Source organism: Plectropomus leopardus, chromosome 7 (genome assembly GCF_026936395.1).
Source record: "Plectropomus leopardus strain MGB_pleo_1.0 chromosome 7, ASM2693639v1, whole genome shotgun sequence".
Lineage (NCBI taxonomy): Eukaryota > Metazoa > Chordata > Actinopteri > Perciformes > Serranidae > Plectropomus > Plectropomus leopardus.
The window spans coordinates 8,304,039-8,320,000 of NC_142182.1; the positions used below are offsets into that span (position 1 = coordinate 8,304,039).

Below are 15,962 nucleotides of genomic sequence, written 5' to 3' on the forward strand. Positions count from 1 at the left end.
GTGCAAGTGTTAAGCGCAAGTTAAGTTAAGCATGAATTCTGGAGTTATGGCCAGATTCTAATCAGTTCATTCAGTTCAGTCCAAGTGGACATTTGCAAAATTTGGGTCAATTTGGGACTCCCTGAAGGCCTTCTTAAGATATTGTGCTCATGGATACAAGGCCACGGTAACCTTGACCTTTGACAACCTAAATCTTAACAGTTTTTCCTTGATTTCAAGTGAATCTTTGTGCCAAACATGTGGACTAACAAGTAAACACAAAATCCAAGATCACAGTTTGGAACTGACCGTTTATTTAAACTGAATAGCATATGCGTACAAAGTCTCTACAAAGCTAGAAAATATCTAACATACTTTTAGCCATGGGGGCGGGGGGGGTACAAAGCAAAGATCAGACCCTGTGCAGTACCAATAGACACACGACTAACGCTTGGATTTTCCTAAATGTACTCTCTTCTTCGCAAAATAGGATAAACATTAGAATATCAAAGATATACACAACATCTGTAATAAACATTATTGTCACCTTTATATAAAGCACCTTATCAAAAAACCCCTCAGTGCACATACAGCTGCACATGCACCAGAGCGAAAAGATTCAAGGCCATTTTGGAACTGATTACAGACAGGATTTCTGTGCCACGTGTGGTTCAGAAAAGAAGATTTTAAAAAACTTGCAAGTACAAGACAACATTAACAACACAGGAGACAGTGACTCCAAAACTAGTAACAAGCAACCTTTAGGACACGTGTATACACTGATTTTGGCGTGACTTTAGCTTGAGCACATTCTGCAGTTGATTATAACTGGACGTTACAAAATAAAGCCCTGGAGTTGTTGAGTTTAATAAAAATTTGGGGCATTTTAATAAATACATTTCCTGTGTCCTTCCCAAGTCTGTCAACCAAGATGATAAGAGGTGTCCATATTTAATAAGGTCAAATTAAAAAAATGTCTTTAAAGACAAAAACATGTTAAATGTACACTTTCTAAACCTGGTTCTGTGCAGCTCTATTTCCATTACTTTTTGCTTAGGGAATGTTCATTATAACACGGGAGGCACTTCAAATTATTTTTTAAGCACTGGGGAGGGAGGTATGTTGGGATATTAGGGGAGGGAGATTAAACATTAAATGGTTGTATTTTGTTTTGTTTTTTTTATGCTCGTAACCCTAAAATTTGGGTTTGAAAGGCATATTTTCTCCAGAATCACATCATTTAAACTGTAAATTATGTTTTACTATGGTGAAAGGAGGGTCATGGATGTTCCCCCAACCAGGAAAAATATCAGTAGCTCTTGGGAGGGATATTAAAGAAAAATGGTTTCACGCCCCAGCCAGCCCCCCAACTCTGACAAGTAAAGTACAGTCCCTTACTTTGTTTTTTTGTTGTGTTTTTACTTACATTTGTGCAATTTTACAGTGTAGCCCATGAGCTACAGGCGTTTGAAACTACTTTTTGGCAGAAGCTTGTAAGATACTCTAGCTTGTAATAAATCCATTTTCCTCTGTATTCTGTGTCAAGTGATGACTGTCTTTGGTAAGCAGGTGGTAGATAAATGTCCAGACAGAGGGTCATTATTGCAAAATCAGCTCATCTGAGGCCGTGCGTTAAGTTTTCATGTACATGTTACATGTAAGTAATCAGCTGCAAAGGTCTGGTAGCCTGCCTGTGAACAGTAAACCACTGCAGTGTGAGACAAAACTCTGTAAAAGTTGAAAGCAGGGGAATTTTGAAAGGGTTTTTCCTGACAATGATTCACCACCACGGTGTTGAAAGGATTGCGTTTTGTTGTGGACAGGTGGCTGTAAACCTAAGAGTCCCACAAGAGTCTTTCGACAAATGGAGTCAAAATATAGTGGTTCTGGATGACGGTAAATCTTAGCAAAAAGAAGGAAGACTGATGGTCGTTCTATGCCAGTCAAATCTGAGTCATCTTTAAGAGCATATGACTCCTTTCAGGTCTGGTAAAATGGTCAAAGTTGACCTTAACACACTAATTTTGCAAGTTTTTCTCTTTAGATTACTGGGTATTCTGGACACCGCATAGCATCCCAGCTGCTCGCACAGGAAAGTTTATTGTTGTATAAATCAAGTCAAATAATGTTCTTTAGTATGTTCTTTTAGGACCTCATAACAGAAACATATCCAAACAAATTGTCCTATCTGAAGTTGCAAAGATTAAAAAAAATTCAATCTTCCAATCAAAGAAACAATTGTTTTATTTGTCTGCTATCTTATCTTTACTTAACTGTAACTTTAAATTCTTCAATGGACTCTTCCTGCCATGCCTCTATCTTTGATTAGAAACTACTAGATGACAACTAAATTTAGAAAGGGCATTTTATCAGTGGCTCTTACTGGTCAGTTTGCTTGCTATCATGGGCCAAAAAAGATTGGCATTCAATTTTAGCTATGAGTCGAAGGAGGAAACAACTGATAAACTGTATAATGGACCAAAATAGTGAATGCAATAACTGCAGGAGGTTTGTGTAAAACAAGCAAGTTGGATGAATTCTGAGCATTTCCTGTTAAGATTACATCAGAGATGAGTATGTCTGATATTTCTATGATTCTATGTCTGTATTCTATGTTTTTTTTAATATTTTTTTATTTCATTTAATTTTTAATTTATATTAATTCATTTTTTTCACTGCCACCCTGATGTTTTGCAGAAAGCGAAGTCTCTGCAAATATAGCTTTTGTTTAGGTCTTCATCGTGTCCTTTTCCTGTGAGATTTTTAAAAAGAAAATAGAATGGAATAGAATAGATCTTTACGGTCCACAAAGGTCGAAAATTGTATCTTGGATATTCATCTGAACTGAGTTTTCTTCACAGAAATTGATAAAATGCTGAGAAAAAGGCCCACTGTATATTTTCTGTAAAAAGTTGTCTTACGCCCCTCAATGTAAGCTTCTGGAGACTCCTAGTGGGGGATCAGGACCCCCATGTTGGGACCCAACAGTATCTGCCTTCCTAATTTAGGATTCCTAACTTGGGAAATGCCTAAGTCAGGTCAGTTTTGTAATTACTATCCTAAGATATGACAGGATTTTTTTCCTAAATATGGTTAAAAAACATGTTTCTATAATACCAAAAATTGTAAATGTCACTCCAAAGTGAGATAAAATAGGATTTCAGACTTAGGAAGTTTCTGCAATGAGGCCCCTCTTTTAGCTATTGTAGAGCCGGGATGTTACATGATACACAAATCAAAAATGGTCTTCTTACTAGTCATAAGTTGGAGTTGTGGTTTATAACCGATACAACCAATACATGTAATACACAAATGTAAACGCATGTTGCCATAAAATGGAAAATAAAATCTGTTCCTTTAACATTCTGTGTGAAATAAGAACAATAAAGATTCTTTAAGATGGTTTACTGCCGACTTCAAATCACAACAAGAAACAGCCATTAAATCTGGATTTGGATAATAAGCCCTCAAATACTGAAAACTGGAGCATGTGATACCTAATTATGTTCAATAAAACACCTTTCTATACACCATGTACAACACCAAATTATCAGGAATTTTCTGAAACAGATTAAAAATGTCCACTGTTGAAACCAACCAAAGGCACTTCATGCTGCTGAGCATGACAGACAAACCACCAATCATCACCTGCTACAGTACACTTTATCAGCAGTTTTTGGTTTTTGATTCATAAATGACTAATTCTGACACTGTCTCATCTAACTGGAAGGAACAAGTCCTGGACTGATTAAGGGCAGCTGTCTCTTCAACAACTTTTCTTAAAATTACATTTAGTTGCCATGGCTTCTGGTCAGGGCAGTTTCAATTTAAATATGGACCTAAAATCATTTCAGGCTTGAATACATTTGTCAATATGGACACGTTAAAGTCCACCAGAGCCGTGCTGGATCTAAATCGCTTCCTTTGTGTGTAATTTAGCTGTTTGTAATTTTATCTAATTGACATCAGCCTCACTGTCCACTACTAACTCTCATACAAGCATTCAAGTGACAAAACATGGAGCAGCTTTGACCATGAAGAAGTGTCAGGGTGTGTAATGCATTAGTTACTAGGCCCAAAACAGCCCAAATCGAAATCGTAAGGATTATAGCTTTAACATGTTTATTCATTTATTTATTCAGTCTTAATGAAGAGTCACTTGTTGCACAAAAAGGTACCTGAATTTCTCAATTTCAATTATACTCTCTTATTAACATACATTTTAGATAGTGTTCCTGGAATTAAAATATAGTCTATATGCTACTATCAATAAACAATTTCCCAAAGTTTAGAAGTTATTCTTCTCTCTTTCTTTTTTTTTTTTAAAGAAAACATACAAAAAGGTAAAAATTTGATTTCTTTTCTTTGGGAACAAACCTCTTTTTTGTGCAAGAATGCAGCTCACACAATTTGCAGTGACAATCTGTACAAAAAACACCTCTATACTGTACTATATGATAATGCAGTAGTGTTATTTCCTGCTCTGGTTATTGATGATACACAGGGTCTGACCTTCAGTGTCCGTCAGTATCATGGCAGATAACACACACACTTTTGTCAACAGGGATGAATATTCAGATTTTTTTTTTTTGTCCCTGGGTTGACTTTCCCAAAAGCACATGACAGAAATACCACGTTCATTTCCATCGACAGAATAGCAAAATACAAATTTACTTTGAGAAAGAGGGCACGAAACCAATTAGCAGGAGACATGACATCTCCAGGTGATATCAGAGTCACGGTGTTCTTGGGAAAAACCACCCAGGTCGATTTCTGATGTGTTTCTATGGCTGCACTGCCACTTTGCTTTGTACGTCTAATGAACATCGGATATTCATGTTGGATTTGATGTGTGGAAATGCTCCTGTTGAAGAGGATTTGGCATCATGCCTGTTAAATAAAAAATACCCAATTATTGTGATGGTGTTTTGTGAGCAGCAGTGAAAATGCAGCCATTTTCTTCTTCAGTAAGTCGAGTTGTTTTGCTGAAAGACACTTTTGTAGAATTCAGTTCTTAGACATTTTACCTCCAATGTCACCATTAATCACAGAGCAAAAGGCCATATGTGTGCGTGAGTGTCTAAGTGTGTGTGTTATTCCTTGACAAGTCGGTAGATGTGGTGCTGAGCTCCATGCTCATTGTTAGATACCTCAAACACGCATGCCATACACAGTAGGGTCTCCTGAGTGTCTCTGTTGCTCACAACCTGGACAGACAATAAGAAAGAAAGGGAAAAAAGTTATGTTTTAAGCATTTTCAAAAGCAAATATTCATTTATTCATATAACAAACAGACAGACACACACTGACGTCCTCACCAGCAGAATAGTGAAGTTCTCCAGCACACTGTTCATCATGTATTTCTCAGGCAGGTGTTTGAGCTTGTGGATGAAGTTGATCATGTACTCGCACATCGGAGAGCGACTGATTCTGTAGACAAAGCGCCCGTTTTCAAACCGTGCGTACTCCGTCTGAGGGAGGGAGAAATCGGTTACTGTAACTACTGATAAGTGACCACTAAAAGGGAACTCCACCATTTTTTATTGCACATCAGGATAAGTTTAGTAGTCATAAGCTGATCGTTATTACAATAAATCAAATCATTGTGAGGAGTTTCGTGTAGGAATAACAATAATTTTCTTTTAACCAATGGTGTAACCATGCTGATGGAAGAATGCATGCACTCATGGACGAGCGGCTCACGCTTGTAAAAATGTAAGATTTAAACAATAGCTCCGCTTGACTGAAACCTTGTGAACCTGTGAGATAGTTTAGTGTGTGTTAGATGAGCTAACAGTAGATGCACCCTTCCTCCTGCACGGTGATACATTTGGCTGGTTTAGTTTGGTGGAAAGAAAATAGCTCCTACGTAAAATTGCTTACAAGAAGATCTGAGGGAAAAAAAGAGGAAAAATATGTATTTTTGAGGTGGACTGTCCCTCCAATGCTTGACTTTGTGTGTTTCCAATGCATTTGTTCAACCCTAGTGTCTACCAGTATTTAATTTAATGACTGCACAAAATGCACAACTTTCTGTGAGCCAGTTAAGAAGGGAAAATGTTAAACCTTTGATGAAATGGCTTCAGGTTTTTTCATTTTTTGGTTAAATCCAGCACAGCATGTCCATCCAAACATCCTGCATAACTACTGTTAACAATAGTGCACCACAACAACTTGACTCCATCCTCACCTCCACCTTCTCGACCACCTGCTTTCCGAAGGAGCAGACCTTGGTGGAGCAGGTGATGGTCATGTTCTCTGAGCTCTCATATTGGCTGGTGACACCGTAGAAGGCTGCTGGGTCGTCCTGCACATTATAACTCAGGTCCGCCTGGCAACCGCAGAGCAAAAAAAATTACCACCTGCTCCATTTATGGCAGTACGAACGTCACTGATCACAAAAAACATCCATCCACACTTTGAGAGACATGAGAACAAATGTGAGAAGGAGCACTGCCTGCTTTCTGAATGGACGACAGCGCCCTCTGCTGGCAGCTCAGCCACAGCTGCTCAAACTGCACAGAGTGGAGCATCTGGATGAGACTGACTGAGGAGCACAACGATGTGCTGGGCTGGGCTTAAAATCTGAAATGGTCTGAAACCTTGCATATGCTGTTTCTGATCACTTTTTATCTGAGTATTTGCTGCACAGTCATTTTTAGGAGCAGCGGCCCACAGTCGGTCAGAGGTCAGTCAGTACCAGCTCATGCTGTGCAGCCAAATGTTGTGCCTCATGCAAGAAGCTACATATAAACAAATGTTCTCTTATTTTTGTTCTGTCGTGATTTGTTCTTATTTTGTTTTTGATATCTGGGGTTCACCAGCGTTTTCTTATTTTTGCTTTTTTCTTAGGTAGGAGAACATTTTACGACTGATTGAGACAATTCGTAATTCAGTCAGTAAATTTTGTCCAATACAAGTAAACATATGTTTTCAATTTGCATCATCAGATTTAAAATTTTTACAAAACTTCTAATGGTTGGATATTAAAATTGTGAGCTTAAGAAATATACTTTACTTGGTCTGTTGATCCCAATTAATATCAGTGACTGTCTCTCTGCTCAGCAGTGGTGGAGTTGAACTGAATACTCAAGTACTACACTTTCTGCTCCACTACACGACACACTACACAGAGGAACTGCAATTATTTCAGAACTTAATTTACTGAAGTTACTTTACAAATGAAGACTGGTGTGTGCACAAACCATACCAAAATATACAAGGGCAGCTGAAATGTTGAGTCGGTTGATTAGATAATGATTTGGTAACTTTCACATCCATTGTATTGTGTTGGAGGCAAAAATCTCAAAGCCTCCAAAGCTTGACAGATTTAATAAATACTTATGGGAATATCTTTTTCATGACTGATTCTTTTTTTATTATTATTTTCATTTGGGTGAAGCAACCTTTAAACTTAATTTTCAGTGCTATCAACAAAATTCTCTTCACCCTCTTTGTGTTGAGCAGAAATCTCAGTTTTGTTGTGCAGTAATTTGGGCGATTTGACCCAAAAATGTCTTAATATCCAAACCAACTTTGTTAGTGCTTAATGTAACCTTTACAGAAATAAATTACACAAACAATGAGACACTGACCTACTTTCCAAAAACACTGAAAGATACAACAGGACGGAGAACAATATTCTTCTGTAACTTTATGTCCTTTGAGCGGTTTAATCAGAGCAGTGAGAACGTGCTGCACCTGGATTACAGGCTGAGAGAAGAGGAGAAGGGTTTGTACTACTTGTAATGAGTTCTCTAAGGAGCGCTATGTGTCTCAGGGCGGAGAACGAACACACGCTCACACACCATATGCTAAGTCATCCACTTGTATATTCACACACACTCCCACACACACAAACATCAGACTGTGCTCTATTAAAGCAGCAGATTATCAGAAACATGCTCCATTGTGGTACATCAGAGAGCTTTTTAATTAAATTCAGAAGGAAGGCTCTCTACATGACACACACACACAAACACACTCTATTTTGTTTGTTGTCATGCTACAAGCTCATCTCATCTCATCTCTTCTACATTGATTTTATACTGAACCCACTTCAGCAGCCCGCAGGCTTCTGTCCTCCCCTGCATGACACTACGACAACCTCAAAGCCACATTTAATTCACCCTGTCCGGTATTTTGATAATAAACCCACCGTTGCCCAAACAGAGATCATCCAATGAAAGCTTGGGAACCAGAACTAGGCACGACAGGCCTGTCAGGCTTTGGATTTCTCCACATGCTGAATGGTATGCTCATAGACCGTATTTAGGGTATACAGTACGGGGCTTTAGAAAAGGTGATGCCTTTCAAACGGTTGGTGATGTCATTTTTAGAAGATGGACTCTCTCGCCAAATCACACAAGCAAACGTATAAGGACAGATTGAACAATGTATGCAGTAACATGAGCTGCACTTGTTAGCATGTCCGGCTAAGTAATTTACCACAAGTCAAGGAGAATTTCCTACACTATTTTGTGGGGTTACAGGATACATTAAAAAAAAAATTAGCGGACTTGTGTCCCTTGCACTTTTTTTTTTTTTAGATAAAAGTATTCTCCTCTTCTTTTAACAGTCCAAAAACTAACCTTATTTAAAAAGAAAAGACAAAACAGCCCCATAGGGTATACTGTAAATCAAATTTAATTTTTGATAAATCTCCAAAAAGTATGAAGAGATTTTAAAAAATAAATTTTTGTTTTTGCATAATTTGTTACATATAAAGGTGGGAAAAAATTACTCCATGCTTTATTGCACCTATTGCACCACTTTTGTCTTTTTTTCTTATTTAATGTGATGGCCTGAACCATCATAAATAATCTTGAGGAAAAAAAAACTTTCTTTTAAAAAGGCTGTTAAAAATTGTGAAACTGCTGCCTATGATAACTTTTGCATTAAAAAGCCTCTCTGCTCTAATTTTATAATACATACATATTTTGGGAATTCATATTGTTTTGAGGTGTAGGGCAGATACCAGGGCCCTAATACTGCAAATTTGTACTTAATCCAAGCAGTGAGTGAAAAAATACACAAGATTAAGATGACACCCCTGCCATCTCCAGATGGGTTTTATTCTGCAATTTTTTTGCCTATAGGCTGAGTGAATATATTTATGAATTTGATCACTTTTTGCTATATTTTTCTGTAAAAAATCTGCCCCTGAAAGTAAGAGTTGTCATTTCATTCAGCAAACTGACCATCGCCGGTTAAAATGAGAAGCTGCTTTTGTCTACGTCTGACATCAAGGACGCTTTTTTTTCCAGAGATTACTGTGAATTTTGGGTGGTAAATTTTACCACCATTATCAATGGAAACTGCATATGTTTGACAGGCATAGAACAGTGACTTTGGGGATTGAAGTCCCAGACCAATTTGGAAGATCATAACAAAATCATTCCTGTCACAGGCCACCCACTCGAGACCCGGTTTGAAATTAGTCTGAGACTCTTTTGAGACTATCCAATTAGTGTGAGTTCATCAAAAGTCTGATGGAAAAAAAACCACTCAGTTTTAGCAAAGAAATCACCAAATGTGTGATGTTCTGTTGCCGGGATTTTTGAAAGTCCTCTGGTGTACTGCAGCTCTCAGAAAGAACAGTAAAGTGAGACACACACACACACACACACATACACACACATACAGGTGGAAACAGAACAACCTGTGAGTCAGGAGGCGAGCAGGTGTTCAAACAAAGCGACTGTGCTTTCATCAACCCACCACCTCCATTTCCCAGGTGGAAAGACAGAAAACACATACACACACAAAGACATGGCACTGGGTGGAAAAATACAGGGAAAAAAAGTGGGGTACATACTAACAATGCTCACTGATGACCAAACATTTCAAAAACAATATTAAGAAAACAATCAGCCAGCGTGTGAAAGATATGACATGAAATTTGCAGGCGCTATTCGAGGCCTTATTTATTTCAAATGGATCAAAGCTGGTATAAAGGGGAGAAAAACAGGAAGACGGTTCGCGTTTGTGTGCTCACCCAGAACTTGATCAGGTAGAAAGCGTTTTGCGGGCCTTTTCCGAACAGCTCCTTGAGGCCGCCCTTCTTTTCTGGGAACTTGTCGTAGATCTGCCTGATGTCCACACACTCCAGCAGGGGGTCGCTGTAGCTCGGGCTGCTCTGGCTGATGTTCACAAACAGGTGCTTGTTGTACTAATGGGGAGGGAAAACTCTGAATTAGTTAAGAAAAGATACAGAGAAAGAGTAGACAAAACAACAAAACGCTTACAAGGTCCAAATTCATGAGTTCTTAAACATGGTTTCTTGCACTTTCCATAAGAAAATTTTACTTGTCAAGAGACCATGCAGGTTGCTGTGAGATTACTGTGTCTCTACATCTCAGAAATTAAAGGGGTGCCATGAACTTTTTCACCAGTAGTGGTTCGATGGAGCAATGTTTATATGTACATATATATGTGTGTGTGTGTGTATATATATATATATATATATATATATATATATATACACATATATATATATACACACATATACATATACATATACATATATTTATATAGGCATGTATACATGTTGTTTTGTATCTTGTACTCAGGGCTTGGCATTAGTAAACTCCACCTGCCAAATGTGGGTAAAATTCTTCAATGGCGTGTAACACTGCCACTTTGGCAGGTAGCGTATATAAATTTTGTAACTGTTTGTTTATTTGTGTCAAAACGTCCCAATCTGGGGCTCAAGGTCTGGTGCACGCAGCTGTACCAAAATAAGCTACATAGTATATTGACTGATAAACATAATACAGAACCAACTTCACAAGCTTAAGCTGTCTAACATTAGCAACATATGCTAAGGTTCGCACAATAAGCACATTAGTGTGCGAGTCAGTCACACTACGCCGCGTGCAAATGAAATTGCAGAGCCTAAAGACCTGCCTGCTCCAGTCAGATACAACAGCAATGGAGAAGGAGTTGTATATATGACAGTGTTTCAGCATTGCTCCACTAGCACAAACAAAGGTGTGCAAAATTAATACATGTTCATGCCTATAGTTTTACACCATTCCACGAATAAAAATGTAGTAAAATGTAGTAATGCACCACAAAGAATACACACAGTGTGAAAGTCTCAGTGTTAACCAAGCAGCAGCTTCCACTAACTTGGAGACTAAAGAAACTGCAGTTCCTTAAATGGCCACTAGAGGCAGAGGCAAGTCAATCCTCACAGACCCCCCACCTTAAAATGCACAACTTCACCACAGAAATAAACATGTTCACAGCCTGGTACAAAAAACCTGTTTGGTCTTTTAAAGCCTCTTATAACTCAACCTTTTACATTTTTAAAGACTTTTTTATTAAGTTATGCATTATTGGGGCTGTTTTGAGTGACAGGCTGCCTGCCGACAGTGTCCCCGCCCTCATCCACAGATTTATCCTCTTGCCCAAAGGTGGTCACTTCTATCTTCTAAGTATCATTAACTGCAGGAACATAACTAATAGGAATGGTAACCAAAACTACAAAACCAGGTTTAGGGCTGATTGATTTATTATTTTCATGCAGAAATTGTATTTTTTTAAATTGCAAGAGCTGCATTAATAACAATATATTAAAGAAAAGCTGTAGATTGAGACATCAAAGTCAATTTGGATACTCATTATGACTTACTTGACTAATAAAACACTAACATGACACACACACCTGCTGACAACAGAGTCTATTTCAAAGTCAACATAAAACAGTTCGAGGTTTTTAACTGTCCAAACAGTTGCTACAAGATGAATGCCAGCTGTCTGTGAGCCCAAGGTAGAAAAATGACAGCGAGTCCACAGTGTGGCAGGATGACAGATAGACTGAGCAGACAGAGAGATAGAGCTTTACAAAGGTTATTCATACTAGGATGCACACAAAGGGCTTTAACGCTGTTCTCTGCTGCGGGGTTATCTGTCATCTCTGTTTATGGGACAATAGGGAGTGCTTATTGTAGACTGATGCTGTGTGTGTGTGTGTGTGTGTGTGTGTGTGTGTGTGTGTGTGTGTGTGTGTGTGTGTGTGTGTGTGTGTGTGTGTGTGTGTGTGTGTGTGTGTGTGTGTGTGTGTGTGTGTGTGTACACTCACTGCCTCCTGGTCCCTCTGTGTCTCCAGGAAAGATGAAAACTCTACCAGTCGTAGTTTGGTGGTGCCGATGGAGCGACCCTGCCACGCTGGCTCTCTGTGTGTTTGGGCTGCAGTGGGAGGCTCGTAGCCTAGACAACACACACACCACACAGTGTGCTTAACCTCACATCACCACTGCCATCATGTACAATCCTGCTGTTTAACAGGGTTAGCAGTAATGCTAGCATTATTCTTTGCCAGAAATGTGTAAAATTTCTGCCATTATTGGAGTCTCGTGGACAAAGCCTGACTGAGGTGAGGGTGCAAGCACTGAAAAGCAGTTAACAAAAGTAGATGTAAAGGGGTAACAATGATACAGTGACAGAGTGAATTCTCACGGGTGCTCGACTCATACTCTCCATTTACAAAAGCCTCCCTCCTCTTGTCATTTAGCCTCATGCTTTTGCAACTGACAGCTGCCATCACCCACTTCAGGTAAAATGGACAACCCTGCGGAGACCTTGATGAGTTGTTATAACTTCATTGTGAACAATGCAGGCCAGTCAAGTGAAGAGTTGCTTTCTTTATCCCTGAAACGTAGCTTTTGCTCACTCAAATACCACCAAAATTAGTGCATGTACATGCCTTTTTTCTTTTTTAAACACAGGTGAACCTGCTAAATATGTTCTTTCTGGTTTCCCCCTGGTTTTTGCACCTAATTTTAAAATTTTCGGAGCATTTCGACCAACCAACTGGAACCAAAAAATATCAGGTTTTCGTTGACCTAAAGTGTGAACCGTGACAACATCGGTGAGCGTGTCATATTCTACAGATTGGAAAGAGAGAATAGAGAAGTCAAGTGAGAAACTGTCAGAAAAAACGAGCCTGCAATGGTCTTATTAATAGTTGGTTTGTGCTTTGTTTTGAGTAAAGACAATAAACTGTGACAGCAGAGCAGAAGTTTGCTTATTAATCAATTTAATAAGGAATTTTACTGCTGTTTACTTCTGTTGTGCACCGTGCAACGCCCTACATTGATTACACATCCTTTAGTATAACTCACATTTTTACATTTTATTAAGGCTTAAATTTAAGCGTAAATTAAGGGTGTCAGTTTCACCCTTCGCTACTCCACAGCTTCACTCTATCGTCTCAATATAGTAACTTCTGGCTCCAAAAATCCAAGATGGCAACAGCCAAAATACCAAACTCATGGCTTCAAACAGGAGTAAAGGTAGCTACTTTTATACAGTCTAAGGATAAAACTCACAACTATATTATTTCTTATTATTATTATTATTTCTTATTATATCTTATTATTTTTTCTATATTATAGTTTTTGATAACTACAATTTTAACAAAGTAAAACCAAGGACATAAACGCTAATTTCTTGTCATTTCTGTTTAACATTATGGTTTTAGAGCAGATCTTGTAAGACGTAAGGCAAACTTATCCATTGCAAGTGATGTAAGAAAAGTTGCACTGGAACCGTTTCTCTTTTGACCTCTTCACAAGATAAACATCAGATCGCACTGTTCGAGATCCAGGTGCCCAGACAGAGTCAAAAACCACCCTGTAGAGAGACATTGGCCTAAATGGCAGGAGAGACTGCCTGTTCTTTTGACAGAAAGAAGATGATTGCCCCATAGTCTCTCTCACCTGAGATTGTGGTGGTCCCCGCTGTCTGCACGGAGTAGGCTTGCTGAGAGAACGGCTTGATACTGAAAGAAAAAGAGAAACAGACAGACAGACAGAAGAGCATTAAAAAAGCTGAAAGAAGAAGAGACACAGTAGGACCATACACACTGTACCTACAATCTACAGAAAGGAATTCTGTTCAGAGGCTTTTCTGAACAGTAGCAGGAGCACAGAGGTCAAGAGTGTCTCTGAGTTCAGTAAAAGCCAAACCAGCCCCATTTACTACCATTATCATCATCACCACATGGTCATGTAACAGCAGCGAAAGGGGGTTTGAACTTGTAGCACAATGACATGTGAACAGGCACTGATGAAAGATATGGAAACAGCAGGACGGCAGGGTTTAGCATCCAAGTTCACCCAAGTTGAAACTGCATAGTTTTTCATATATTCGACAAACTTAGTCCGTATTTAGCAGGTGGAGGAAAGACAGATTCCAAGCATTAATCATGTGAATCAGAAAAAATAAAATAAACAAATAAAATAACACTTAGGGCTTCTTAAATACCAGCGGATGATCATGTCTTATGGATGTATGTACAGAGACGGGGGTGAATATTTTGAGATTTATAAATGAGTGGGGTTTTTTTTAAATTTCTGTCAACTACTACAAAGAATATCTATATCATATATATATCTTAAATAACAGTAATTAAGCTAGATGAGTGTATGAGGTGTACGACGTGAATGCCACTTACTCTTCTGAGGCGGAGCTAGACTGTCCTCCAGGAATCATCCCCTGCCACAGCTGAAAATAAACACACACACACACACACACACACATTAATACAATAGACTGAGGGTGGAAACCAGGGCAGCAATACAATGTGTGTGTTGCTATGTTTGCACCAGGTTTTCAGTCTGAGCATATGTGGCCACAGGATTGCACAAAAAATAGATTTATTTATATTTATGTCCTTGTATTTCCTGTATGGATTAGGCTCCCTTCAGGGACACATTTCACAGTATAGACCAGTTTACAACTTGTCCAATTGGGGACCTCAGTTGTGAAAAAGCTGATTTTTGGGTCAATAGTTTAGGTTAGGTTTGGGTTGAAATGCAGCACTCTATTTAGTATAACAAGAAGCACAGGCACACGAGGAGAGCACCGGACGGAGAGAGAGGAGAGTCGGCATCAGGGCGAGGCTGACCTAACTTGGACTGAGAGCTGATCCTCTACCAAGCCTTCTTCTTTTTAAAATAATTCAAAAAAAGCAAAAGCAAATTTCTCTTTTTAATCAAAAAAGAAAGAACACTGAAAGATAATAAATAATGTGAAAAAAATTTATAAATATAAGATAAGTAAAATAAAATAAAACTATGGGCATGTTACAAATGAAAATTAGCACTAAAATGTGTAAAACACACAAACACACCATGGGTTAGTAAAAAAAGAAATACAGGATGTAAGTGTAAAAATATTAAAACCACACACACATAGGTAATCATAGGTAATTAAATAAAGAGTATTACATTTTTTGGGGGGAGGACAATATTTACAAGTGAAATAAAAGGCCATAAAACATTTCCTCAGAAATTAATCAATGTCACTAAATATGATTTCTTCTGCAGGTGGCATTTTTCTTTTTTCAACATAAACCTGTCAAGTTATATAGGTGCGTATTTAAGTGCAAGCAGAACTATTATCAAAAGGCAAACAGTAAACCTAATTGTTTAAATGCACTTCATAAAGGAACAATGAGGTTAAGGTCGGGGTCGTGGTTAGGGTTTGTGGGTCAGGGATAAGCAAACAGTGGTCATGGTTTGGGTGAGTCTCCAGGACATTAATGTAAGTTTTTTTTAAATTTCCCCCTTTGTCTTTGTGTGTGTGTGTGTGTGTGTGTGTGTGTGTGTGTGTGTGTGTGTGTGTGTGTGTGTGTGTGTGTGTTACCTGTGCATTGCTGGGGAAGCTGGCCCGTACTATTCCAGGCAGGAGCTTGCTGTGTATAGCGGTGGCTGAGACGATCTGAGCCGAGGACATGGTGGAGATGCTCTGCAGAGCCTTCTCCTTGGCATTCTGGTCCTGCACGTCAACAAAAAAAACCCCACTCATTATTACCTCCATCGTCATCAAAATGAACACACTTTACATTCATATCCTACGTGATTTAAACCAAAAGCAAAAGCAAACATCGGGCACCAAACTGACTCACGAAAAGCAGAATATTCCAAAAACTAAGAAGAACAATTAGAATTATTATGAGTGATGAAATTCTC

At 38.6% G+C, this 15,962-nt stretch overlaps 1 protein-coding gene across 1 annotated transcript in view; it reads right to left on the minus strand.

The window, feature by feature from the left end:
- Positions 1-276: 276 nt before the first annotated feature.
- Positions 277-15,962, minus strand: part of LOC121950176 (transcriptional enhancer factor TEF-1) — a 52,536-nt gene continuing 36,850 nt past the window's right edge. The window contains exons 5-12 of the mRNA XM_042496097.2: positions 15,637-15,768; positions 14,444-14,493; positions 13,707-13,768; positions 12,068-12,195; positions 9,977-10,150; positions 6,170-6,310; positions 5,298-5,450; positions 277-5,186 (exon numbers count right to left, since the gene is read on the minus strand). Coding sequence (XP_042352031.2) covers positions 5,073-5,186; positions 5,298-5,450; positions 6,170-6,310; positions 9,977-10,150; positions 12,068-12,195; positions 13,707-13,768; positions 14,444-14,493; positions 15,637-15,768 — 954 coding nt within the window. The 3' untranslated portion in view covers positions 277-5,072. The remainder of the gene's footprint in view (positions 5,187-5,297; positions 5,451-6,169; positions 6,311-9,976; positions 10,151-12,067; positions 12,196-13,706; positions 13,769-14,443; positions 14,494-15,636; positions 15,769-15,962) is intronic.